This window comes from Odontesthes bonariensis, chromosome 10, assembly GCF_027942865.1.
Source record: "Odontesthes bonariensis isolate fOdoBon6 chromosome 10, fOdoBon6.hap1, whole genome shotgun sequence".
NCBI classification, from domain to species: domain Eukaryota; kingdom Metazoa; phylum Chordata; class Actinopteri; order Atheriniformes; family Atherinopsidae; genus Odontesthes; species Odontesthes bonariensis.
The window spans coordinates 17,821,401-17,833,050 of record NC_134515.1 but is presented as its reverse complement, the minus strand read 5'-3'; the positions used below and the strand labels follow the sequence as shown (position 1 = coordinate 17,833,050).

The following is an 11,650-nucleotide window of genomic DNA, read 5'->3' as shown; positions in this document are numbered from 1 at the left end:
AAATGATGAAAGTAGCCATAATGAAAACATGTTGGTTCAAGAACTACCATTTTCAAGCCTCGAGTTCAGTATTTGACTGTTGGCATCTTAGTCTTTTGGAGCTGGAAGTGATCATATTCAGACAGTGAGGTCGAGCTGAAAAGTTATACTTAAAACTTGACGGGACAAGACTGTGTATCTTTAAGGCTTTGTATCTATTTGAATGGAAAATGTATTGTATGAATTGTAAATAAATTATTCTGAAAGCACACCTCCATAACATTGACATCAAAACATAGATAACTGATAAAAAGATATGGCATGACTAAGCTAAATGATATTACAAGGTTTTATTGTTGCAGGGAGACGTAGGTAAAGTGAAACATTGACCTCACATCTCTAAATGGCTGGCTGCACCTTTGACTTCTCTGAACATATGAAGTAAATAGAACATTTTCAGAGGGTTAATGGTCTAAATAGAAACACTGTTTGTTGTGGGCTGCTTGACACCTTCTACGGCACCTCATGTTGTCTGACTGGCAGAGAAATCTCCATCTCCAGTATTTCTGTAATATTTGTGTTGTGTTTGCAGTCTTTACAGTGATTCAGTGGAGTGGAATGATGACCCGTCAAAATTGTTTCCTCCGTTCAGTGACGCTGCACATTCACAGTATCATGATGTACATACTTGTATTTCACGATATTGTTTCAACTGGCAGTCTGGACTTTGACTCTTCTCCATCTGTCCTTTACAAAAACATATCTTAACTACATATGTTTCTGAGTAATAGTACAATGAATGATGCATGATGAATTATTCCTTAAGTATTCACTCCTTGCACTATTCAACCAGTGCCAAATCCACAAGCAAACCACATATTAGGAAAGTCTACTGACTTGATAAGCCTTTTGCAAACTCCTGTCTTCAGTTTGTATCCTGGTGTCATGACTAGGGCCACTTCTTGCTATTCAAAAGCACTGAATTTGTGTCCTCCCAGAGAAATGTATGTACTGTTGGTGAAATGATATTTAATGCCAGCTGTGTCTGTTAAAAAATAAATATTAGTCACGCTGAGTTGCTTATTTCTTTTACATGAAAATACCAGTTAGAAAGCGGTAAAGACCAAGGCAGTAAGAAAAAGTAGAAATGTAATTTACACTGAAAAATGAGGGCTGCTTGTGACTCAGCACTTTATAATCAGAAAGGACTCTGTGGGAGTGTGCGAGTGAGTGAGTAAAAGGTGCAAAGACTGCACTGTTTACTTCGACCATATTCAGACCCATTAATGTGGGTCAATGTGTGCAGGGATCTATCATGAATTCTACACCAAATATTAAGCTCCATCTTTTGAAAATTTAAGAATGAAGCTTTTTCAGAAAGTTCAATTTCTTACAGAAAGTATAGTCAACCTTATAAATATATAGCCTTCTTTGTGTACCACCACATTTAATGTAATTGTACACATACATTATTGGTTGCAGCCTCTGATATCTGAATATCCTCTTGTCATCTCAACATGTTACTGTCTGGTCCATAAAAACATCTCATTAGTAGTACCCAATACTACCCAAGTACTTTATTGCACGATACAACCTTGTTTTTTTTCCCCAGGACTTTCAGCTGAGTCATGGTGAGGTTTTGCAGCCTAGAACTTGCACATAAAGCAAAGAGCCTGGTTAATATTTACCATTATTTCCTCCTGCACCAGTCCAAACTAAAAGTAAAGCTCTTTTGTATACAAGTTGCTCCATAGCTTTAGATTCTAACAGCTATCCCTTAACATCATGTCAGGACATTGTACATGTTTGCATATAAACATATCACACCTGTGAAAAGAGAAAATCTTCATTACGATATGATTATGAACGTTGCTACTGAAATGACCTACACTCTGTGTGCCCAGGTGTTTGCTACCTTTAGTTTCCTCGAGTCCTCCTTTGATATCTTTCCGGATTTCATGATGTTTGTTGAACAGTTCATTTAAAAACGTTCATGTTGATGGTTATATCTTGTCAGCATTTTTGTTCAACATCTGTAATTCCTGCACCAAGCTTTGGATATTATTAACATCCAGAAGGAAACTATTGATCAAACATACACGGACTTTAAGAATGACTGTAGAAGGAAACGTTGGAGCTGATTTGCAATGAGAGGAGTTTTAATTGCACACAGGGCTGTAGTTAGCACGGAGAACACTGAGGTCCTGATTCTGGCGTCTTTTGTTGCTATTTGGTGATTTTAGCTGCATATGAATTCATGTAGCACAATAAAAGGATAAGGAGACAAAACAACACAACAGTGTATTTTAACATGACACAACGTTTGATTTTTATTATTTTTCTACAAAGTTCCCTGTAAAATATTCCAGCTGCTGTTTGAACCGCTGTTTTTGAGATTAAACTTAATATAGTAAGAGTTTACCAAGAGGAGATATTGAATGTAATCTCTAAAATCATACAGGTTACAGCACATAAAATGGCGTGTGCACAGAGATTACTAAACTTGTCAATAACTGTTGTTTGGTAAACTGAAATGAGCTTTTCCACTCACTCTTAAAGTTTGAATATTACTACAAACGTTTCTCCATGTGGAAAAAGAAAAGTAAAATCAAATTATGACATTTACAATGTTTTTTTTTCCTTTTAGTAATTTTGAAATATGTTTGGGCCTCCAAATAGCTCTCGTTTTGGTAGTTCTGCTACTGCTTGTTATGTTTTGTTTATACAGATGTTTGATTTTAATTGCACTATGCAGCAGATGTTTCTTTTTAACACTAAATTTACATGTTACCAAAGTGTATCCTAGTTAGCTAGCACACTTCTTAAAGGTCCAGGGTATAAGGTGTAGGGTCATTTAGTGGGATAAACTGCAGATGGTAACTAGCAAAATAACCTCCACCTCACCCTCTTATTCAAAGCATGTAGCCATAATTAAAATATTGGTTCAAGAACTACCATTTAGAAGTCTCAAATTCAGTATTTGACTGTTGCCACCTTAGTCTGTAACTACACTACTCTTATTGCTGGTTGCAGCCTCAGAAATCCAAATATTCTCTTGTTGTCAAGCTTTTACTATGTAGTACTTAAAAACATCTTATGAGTAGTACCTAATACTAAACCAGAAGTTTTATTGCACAACATAACCTTGCTTTTTCCCAGGACTTTTTGCTGAGTCATGGTGAGTTACAGCCTAGAACTTGCTCATAAAGCAAAGAGCCTGGTTAATATTTACCATTATGTCATCTGTGAAAGAACATTTTCATTACAATATGATTCTGAAAGCTGCTACTGAAATGACACTCTGTGTGCCCAGGTGTTTGCTGACTGTCGTTTCCTCGAATCTTGGTTTGATATCTTTCTGAATTTCATGATGTTTGTGGAACACTTGTTTTATAAATGTTCATGTTGATGGTTTGTGACCATCACTTGTCAGCATTTCTGTACAACATCTGTATTTCATACACCAAGCTTTGGATAGTATTAACATTGTTGTTGGCAACAACAAAAAACCAAAAGACCACTGTGAAGCCATAGGCTGCACATAAATAATCAAAGTAGTCATAATAAAAACATGTTGGTTCGAGAGCTGCCATTTGGAAGTCTCAAGGTCAGCATTTGACTGTTGCCATTTTTGTCTTTTTGTAACTCCACTTCACATGCTGCTGGTTGCAGCCTCAGAAATCTGAATATCTAATTGTTATGTCAACATTTTACTATCTAGTACATCAAAAACATCTTATTCATAGCACTCAATACTAAACAAGTACTTTTTAAACAAAATAATCTTTGCCTTTGTGGAACTTTCCGCTGAGTCATGGTGAGTTTTCACAGGACTGAAAATGCATGAAAAGAAAAAGGCTTGGTTGATATTTACCATTATTTCTTCCTGTGCCAACCCTAACTGTAAGTAAAGCTCCTTTGTATGCAAGTTGCTCCATAGTTTTAGATTTTGACAGCAATCCCTTCATGAATTATTGTCTAACTGCAACCTTCTGTAGGTGAGGCCTCTCTGTCATAGAAACCTCCAGATTTGAGGCTTCATGAGATTTTCACGAACAATAAGTGGGGGAGGATTTATCAACCATAGCTGCCTAGATGCATTCAGGAGCACACACCATGTAGGTTTTCAACCCGCAGAACAGGCTCAGGGTAACAATGAACGAAAAGCTGGTTCACCCCGCCCACCCCAGCCATCCCCGCCCACCCCAGCCGTCCCCTAACAAGCTGTAAAGAACCTCAGCTCACACCGGCGTCTACCCTCACAGGCCACTGCTTTGTTTGAAGCAGCTGCTTCGTTCCAAGCCACACTTGTGCCAAAAAAGTTAATAAAAATGGCAGTCACACTTGCTTATTGGGATATTCGCGGGGTAAGTTGCGCATCTTTAATTGTTTAGGAACAAAGGAAGCTTCCATATGGTTGCAGCCGTGTTGCTGTTTTACGGCAGCCGCTGGACAAGTACAAGACCTCCGTTAAGTTGAACTACCCACCTTTGTGTGCACTTTTGACATTTGACTTTCCTTGCACGACGCCAATGTGTTTTTGAGCAGATTGTTGTTTGCAGCGCGCAACTTATGTAACTGGAACCGGGACCCCTGTGCGCATGCTCACAGCCTGATCTCCATCTGTGACGTTTGCACCGGCTTCAGAATCCGAATTAAATAAATTGAAACTGTAATCTGATATGTCCAGGTTACAACATCAAGTCGTTAGACGGGCACCTGATATCTCTGGCTGAGAACCTGAGTTTTATAGCGTTCGTTTGTTTGGTCATATATTAACCAAAATGCTTATCAGAAATGAAGCGGCAGATAATGTATTTAGTTTATGAGCAGATCAAACGGTTCATATGCCCCAGGTTGGTGTTTACAACCACAGACTGTCCAGATCGCTCTGTGAAAGTTTAAATCTCTAAGTCTTTAAACTTTGGGTGTGGCGTAAAAATGTTGGTAATGTGGTGTCTGATACTGAAAGATAATGTTTGAAAAAGAGCATCACAGACATCACAGAGTGTGTGTGTCCCAACCAAGAGATGCATAGAGTCAAATATGGACATTTTGAGGAAAACGCATTATACATTATCTTCTGGTCATGCGCCTAAATAGGGGAAAGTTTTATCCCACTTAAAAAGGAACAGCACCCACAGTGATTGCATTAGACATTTGGGCTTTAAGGATCATTCTGTAATTCTGATACGGGCCTGGTTGTCAATAAAAGGTTTCTGGGTTCGACCAAGTCTGTGTCAGCAGAGTTCTTCCTGCATCATCTACACATAGGCTGTTTGAAGGCGACCATCCCTGATTTACCACAGTAACTTATCAAGACCTAAAAGCTTTGGGGTCTGAACACGTTCAGAAATGGAAACCCAAGCAAACCCATTTTTTGGAGGCCATGATGTGAGAATAGTGTGCATGTGTTTGTTGGAGGTGTTATAGCTATTGGGCCATCCCCTTTCGTGCAAAAATGACTGTTTTGGTCGTCGGTGATTACAGCGACACCATATACATTATGATCAATGTTGTGAACACTGATGATGAATTCTGTGGTGGTGAGAAGGAAATCAAAGTATCTGAGAACCAGGATTAGACTTGATGTGTTTGCCTGCAGGTTTTTTTTTTTTTTTTTTTTTTTTTTAAATGGAATTCTTCAGTTCATCAACTCTGACAATAAAGTCTGTGCACGTAGTGGAACAGCAGTCGATCAAACCATAACAACTTGGCTTAAAGAGAGTGTCAAACGCAAGTTGTATTAAAAGAGTTATGTAAATATGTTTGTTTAAGCCATTTGTCACGCATGAACAGCTGCAGATTTCTGGAGTATGCATGGACAATTCAGACCAGACTTTCCCCACAGATGCTGTTCTTACATGCACTTTACAGCAGGTAGTTATCTAATGGAGATGCATTTCTCACTGTTGGAAATGCAAAGGAGTGGCATTTTGGCAGGGCGCAGAGGACATCGAATATGCTGCCAGTCAATTCCCCGATTACAATTTTTGTATTCATGTTAACTCTACGTGTATCTGATAGTTACCCCGATATCACTGAGCAAGTCGCAACTGGGTCTGGGTATTGCCTGGGTATCTGATTCACAAGATGCAAGTGATATTTGATTAGATATTATTCCTATCCATAACTGAAATGGACATTTCAGCAACAACACTCACTGTGCTTGGGTCTGAAAGAGGGAGTCAAAGGCTTCTGTTACCACTTGAGAATATCGGGGATAAAACTCCACAAACCTTATTTTAAAGGAAAAATGTTCACGTATCGATGCCCACATTTTACAGATCTTTTAGTACACATGCTGAAATTATGAGCAAAGATTGCAAATTCTTGTTTGGCTCACGGATGCTTGCAGGGATCACAATTCTGAGATTAAAGTTGATAAATATGTGTATCCGTAAGCATGTATTTGTAGGTACAGATATGCTCCTCACTTCTGAGGGCTGTCGCATACAATGAAGAAAGGGAGATTTATGAACAATTCAATACAAACTTGAACTGGCTGCTGGAAAGTAAAGTGTTCAACATTGGATCGTACCTCCTCTGGAATGCATTTTTGGGAGCCTTTAACAGAGTTGTGATGGATGTGTACTTGGCATTCACGGATGTCAAGCTGCTCTCTTGCTTCTGGTGGCAGGAAGTGAGTTTTATTTGTCAGGATCCAGGGATTTGGTCTTCACAAGGGATTATCTGCATTTCAAATTCCTGCTTGGTTCTCAGCCCTGAGAGATGAGCTGTGCCTAGGTTTACGAAGTCTGTGAGCGCACTTGGTTGAACAGTTTTTTTTGTTTTGTTTGTTTTTACTTAAACATTGTCATATATGCATTTTTATGCATCTGTTCCATGTTGGAGAGATGACAGATTTCTGGGTCTGTTAAGAGTTACTATTTGATAAATGAAATTTCCACAAGGTTTTTTTTTTTTCATCCACAGTCAGTAAGCACTTCCAGTTGGCCAGTTGTCTTTCTTTTTTCCATCCACTCTCATTTTTGTTCACTTTCCACCCTTCTGTCTTGTCTGTGACTTAAAGCTTGTCACTAAAAGGCACATGACTGAAAATCTATTGCTTTCATATAAAAAGTTGTTGAAGTCCTCAAGAATCAAAATCAACTGTTAAGTTTCACATTTCAATTACACATTTTAGCATTATCTCAAAGCTATTTGAAATGTAAGTGCATGTCCTCCATGGACAGCCGTTAATAAACCTCAGAGCTCTGTGTGTTGACATCAAACCAACCTTTCTCCCACCTCTGAACTCGTGCAGCTTGCCCAGCCCATCCGCCTCCTGCTGGAGTACACCGGCACCAAGTACGAGGACAAGTTTTATGTCTGCGGCGAAGGTAACTCAGCATTTCAGCTACCAAATAAAACAGATGTCATTAATTTGACTAAAGATCTGACCCACATGTCTCTCACACAGCTCCAAACTATGACAAGAGCTGCTGGTTTGATGAAAAAAATAAACTTGGAATGGATTTCCCCAATGTAAGAGTTTAACCCGATCATAATGATTTTAATGAAAGGCATTTTAAAACTATTTGATCATTTACTGTGATTAACACCTCATTATAGCTACCCTACCTGGTGGATGGAGACAGGAAGATAGTGCAGAGCAATGCCATCATGAGATACATTGCTCGTAAGAACAATTTGTGTAAGTCGAAAAGTTCCATGTCCTCTTTTTCGTTTATTCACAACATTCAAGAAAGGTGCAAATTCATTGCTTCAGGTTCATTTGCTCAGTTCTGGAAATTTTGATCCGATAACAGGCGGAGAGACTGAGGATGAAAAGGTCCGAGTGGACATCCTGGAGAACCAGGCCATGGACTTGAGAAATGGCTTTGTGAGGCTGTGCTACACTGACTTTGTGAGTATTATCTTAAATATGACATAATTCCGTACCTTTAAATCTCCACTAATAACAATCTTTCCTCTCTGGAATCAGGATAATATGAAGCCAGGATACCTCAAGACACTGCCAGGTGTACTGAAGCAGTTCTCAGATTTCATGGGAAACAGGAAGTGGTTTGCTGGTGAAAAGGTACATCAACTTATGACCATAAAAGACTTCACAGGGGGGGACTGTCGTTATTAAGGCTGCATTCATAATTTTTGTTATTGGCAACTTTGGGTCCAGAACAGGAGAGGATAGAAATAAACATTTAGCATGTCATGTTGTTATAACGTTGATAAAATTAGCCTTTTTACACATCTACAGGATGCGAAATAATTTTGGTATTACATTTAAACTGCTTAATAAGCTTTAGATCCAGTTGTTTCTGCCTGTGCTGATTGGAGCTCTGCAGATACTTCATTAGTTAAAGTTTTTTTTTTTTTTAATACCTACTGGATGGAGTATGAAGCTTTACAGATCTGAGAGAAAACTGCAGGTTGAATAATTCTTTAACTTAATCACTCCTGGTGAACACTTGTTTGTTGATATTGTAAATGTGAGAAATCTCCTCTAAACCAAGAAAAAAAGACGACATGTAACTCTTTCAATTTGGACACACAAATGCTTTCTATTCGGTGAGTGAATTTGAAGCAAACATTGAAAATGATCCTGCTTTATACTGTAATTTGCAACAGTATCATTTCCATTAATTGGCTTGGACTGAATTAACTAAGTTGCGCAGTGTCCCCTCCAGCTGCCGATCAGGGCTATGTTGAGCATGGCTGTAATACAGAGTATTGCTAACCAGAAACAAAACTTTAAGGAAAATCAAAACCGAATAAGTTGCCTTGTTCATGTATGAGAGAAAAATGGGTTTTCAGAGGTTTTCATGTCTATTTTTGATCATTCCAGTCATGTTGATTCTCTAGAAGCAGAAACTACTGATTGTTCACATGACTCATCATGTGAGTAGCCTGTTTGCTGAGTCAGAACTGAGTCATACTCCCATTTATGACCTTTTTTGTGTGTGTGTGTCTGTCAAGCTAAGTTTTTTTTGTTTGTTTGTTTGGTTGGTTGGTTTTTTTCATAGGCTGTACTTTACATTCATTTAAAAAAAAAAAAAAAAATTCAAATGTATAACTTTATTGTACGAAACTTCCATGTCCTCTAAATGGAAATTAAAAAATAAATGAAAAAAACAGCACTTTTATAGTAAAAAAAAAGATTAAAGAAGCTCTTTTCAGATTGGGCGGTTTTCCATAGTTGACAGATCACTAAAGGAGCAAAGGACACCGTTGATAACTGAATGAACCGTTTCTTATAAGCACATGCAGACTGTGAGAATATGGCTGACCTTTGATATCTTATACAAAGCTCACATGCATACATGCTGGGTTAAGATACAACAGTTGGACATTAAATTTTTTATTTTTTTTTAAAAATGCAGTTCCTGACAAAAAAGTTACTATACAAATAATGATGACTGACGCAAATCTATAATTGACTACGAGCCTGCTATTGAGTTTACTTTTGCAGCTGTTACCTTGAACTTTTCTTCACAACAGGTCACGTTTGTTGACTTCATTATGTACGAGCTGTTGGATCAACACAGGATGTTTCATCCTTCATGCCTGGATGACTTTAAAAACCTCAAAGATCTTTTGGACCGTTTTGAGGTGAGAACACTGGACTGATGTATTACAATATTAATGTATCAGTGGGGGTCACTTCTGTGTTGGGCCCACAGCAGAACTTGCAGGCCCCTCCCTTTCTGTTGTGCTTAAGCTCTGCCTCTAAAACCCCTTCTTGAAGTAGATGCTAGTAACCATGGCAACCGTAGAAATGGCAGTGATGGACACATTAAAGGCTCTTGGAGCCAGAAGAACCTGATTATTCAACTTTAATTTGTTTGCTTGTCTGACTGATATACCTCTGGCAGGGCTTAGTTACAGTTTCAACTGAAAAAAACTAAAATGTTGTATTTATGCATGTTGTGCGATTTTGCAGCTTTTTATTTAAAATCACTTTTGCTCATTGTTTTAGGCCCTAGAGAAGATCGCTGCCTACATGAAGTCGAACAGATTCATAAAGACTCCCGTCAACAACAAGATGGCCAAATGGGGAAACAAGAAGGAGTGAAGAAAAAGTCACTGATGAAACAATAAAGTGCTGTTCACAAGTGCTACTGACTGATCAAACCTTAAGTTTAAGACTTTTCTGTACCATTTGCACTTTTTGTTATCTGTTAACTAGTTGCTTAGGCCTCATGTCCTTTAACATAATAAGGTCAAAATGAGCCAAAGATATAGACTCGCCATTTCTAATACCATTTGTAGTTTCTAAATTCTGCTAAAGGAAAAAATAAAACAAACTGATGTTAAGAAGACATTGCAAGTGGAAACTTTAATTTCAGTGAAAGCACCAATTTTTATTTATTTATTTTTTTAAATGAAATCTGTCTTGTACTTTGATCCTTTTGGTTCAGAATTAAATTCAACGTCACACTTTTTACAGTAAATATGATCTGAAAATTGTAGATTAAAGAAAATGAGGATATAAGTTAATACAGAAGATTATTTCTTTTTGGTATTTATGTATGACTCACAACATAAGATGGAAGTTGTTCTGAATAGTTCAGATATCAACATACATAAGTTGTATTTACTCAGTAAAAGAAATGACAATATAGTTTACATTGCAGATTATTTCCTAATTGATTATTACTGTTGATAAGTTATACAACATAGTGGATCCTCCAAAATAAAAGTGCTTTTGGTGAACTAACACAGCAGAAGTGGATGAAGTTCAGTTGATGCTGGGATTTACAGGATCAATCCTGACACCAAAGATCAAAATTTGACACCAATAGTTCCACATGCTGATCCACGGCTGCAAACAATCTCCAGTACTGCAGCAGCGTCTCTCAGTAGCGGCCGTTGTACATGCCTGACGGTTCACTGGACAGCTGCAGAGAACAGAATTAAACATTACTGATGTGTTGGAGTTTGGCGTGTGTGGAGATTGCATCATATGATGCATTACTTACCGCAATTGATGGCTTGACAGCTTGCAGCTGGAAGAAGACATTTCCTGTTTCCTCTGGGCAAACAGTCCGTATCTCATCTTTGGACATTCCCAGAAGCAGATCTCCAGTCAGCACCCCGAGGCTGGAGACAGTGCTGTCCAGAAGAAACCAAAAAGTCCAACTTAGTCTGTGAAAAGCGGGTCTAACATATAGTACAAACATCTTGAAGTTTCCTGAGCCTCTGAGAAGAATGGTACTCACATTTTGGAGAAACCTCTCTGCTCAAGCCAGGCTCTCACCTCCACAGGTGAGGATCTCATGTTCAGAGTCACTGAGTGTCCCGCTATGAGGGAAAAAAGAACAAATGTCACAAGAAACCTGTTATATTTGTCTTTCAGCTGAGCTTTTTTTTTCACTCAGTTCACCGGTGGATAATCTATGGGCCTGCGTTATTCAGCGGCTCCAAAACATTCTGGGGAACATTTCCTTCCTCAATACTTGAGTCGAGAAGGAGCCACTCTGACTAGTTCCTTTTGCACTCTGAGGAATAGCAGTTTCCCATTTTGTGGAGTTAAAAAAACAAAAACATTTTGCACTTTTATGATTTGTTTCTTGAAGTCGACAAATAAGTGGGCTTTGGGACAATTTCTAGTTAGGCTACGTATCCTTGAACGCAGAAAGTGTCAGTGGAGATGGTTGTCAAATTTGTGTTTAATCCATTACATTGTATAAAAAGTTCTCCCTCCATG

General features: G+C 38.3%; 1 protein-coding gene across 1 annotated transcript; it reads left to right on the top strand.

Annotated features, from left to right (window-relative positions):
- The first annotated feature begins 4,189 nt into the window (after positions 1-4,189).
- Positions 4,190-10,262, top strand: LOC142390817 (glutathione S-transferase Mu 4-like). Its single transcript, XM_075476588.1, has 8 exons — positions 4,190-4,346; positions 7,247-7,322; positions 7,403-7,467; positions 7,555-7,636; positions 7,752-7,849; positions 7,928-8,023; positions 9,442-9,552; positions 9,920-10,262. The coding sequence occupies exons 1-8, from the start codon at positions 4,311-4,313 to the stop codon at positions 10,013-10,015; spliced, it is 660 nt and encodes a 219-aa protein (XP_075332703.1). The 5' UTR covers positions 4,190-4,310; the 3' UTR covers positions 10,016-10,262.
- Positions 10,263-11,650: the final 1,388 nt, after the last annotated feature.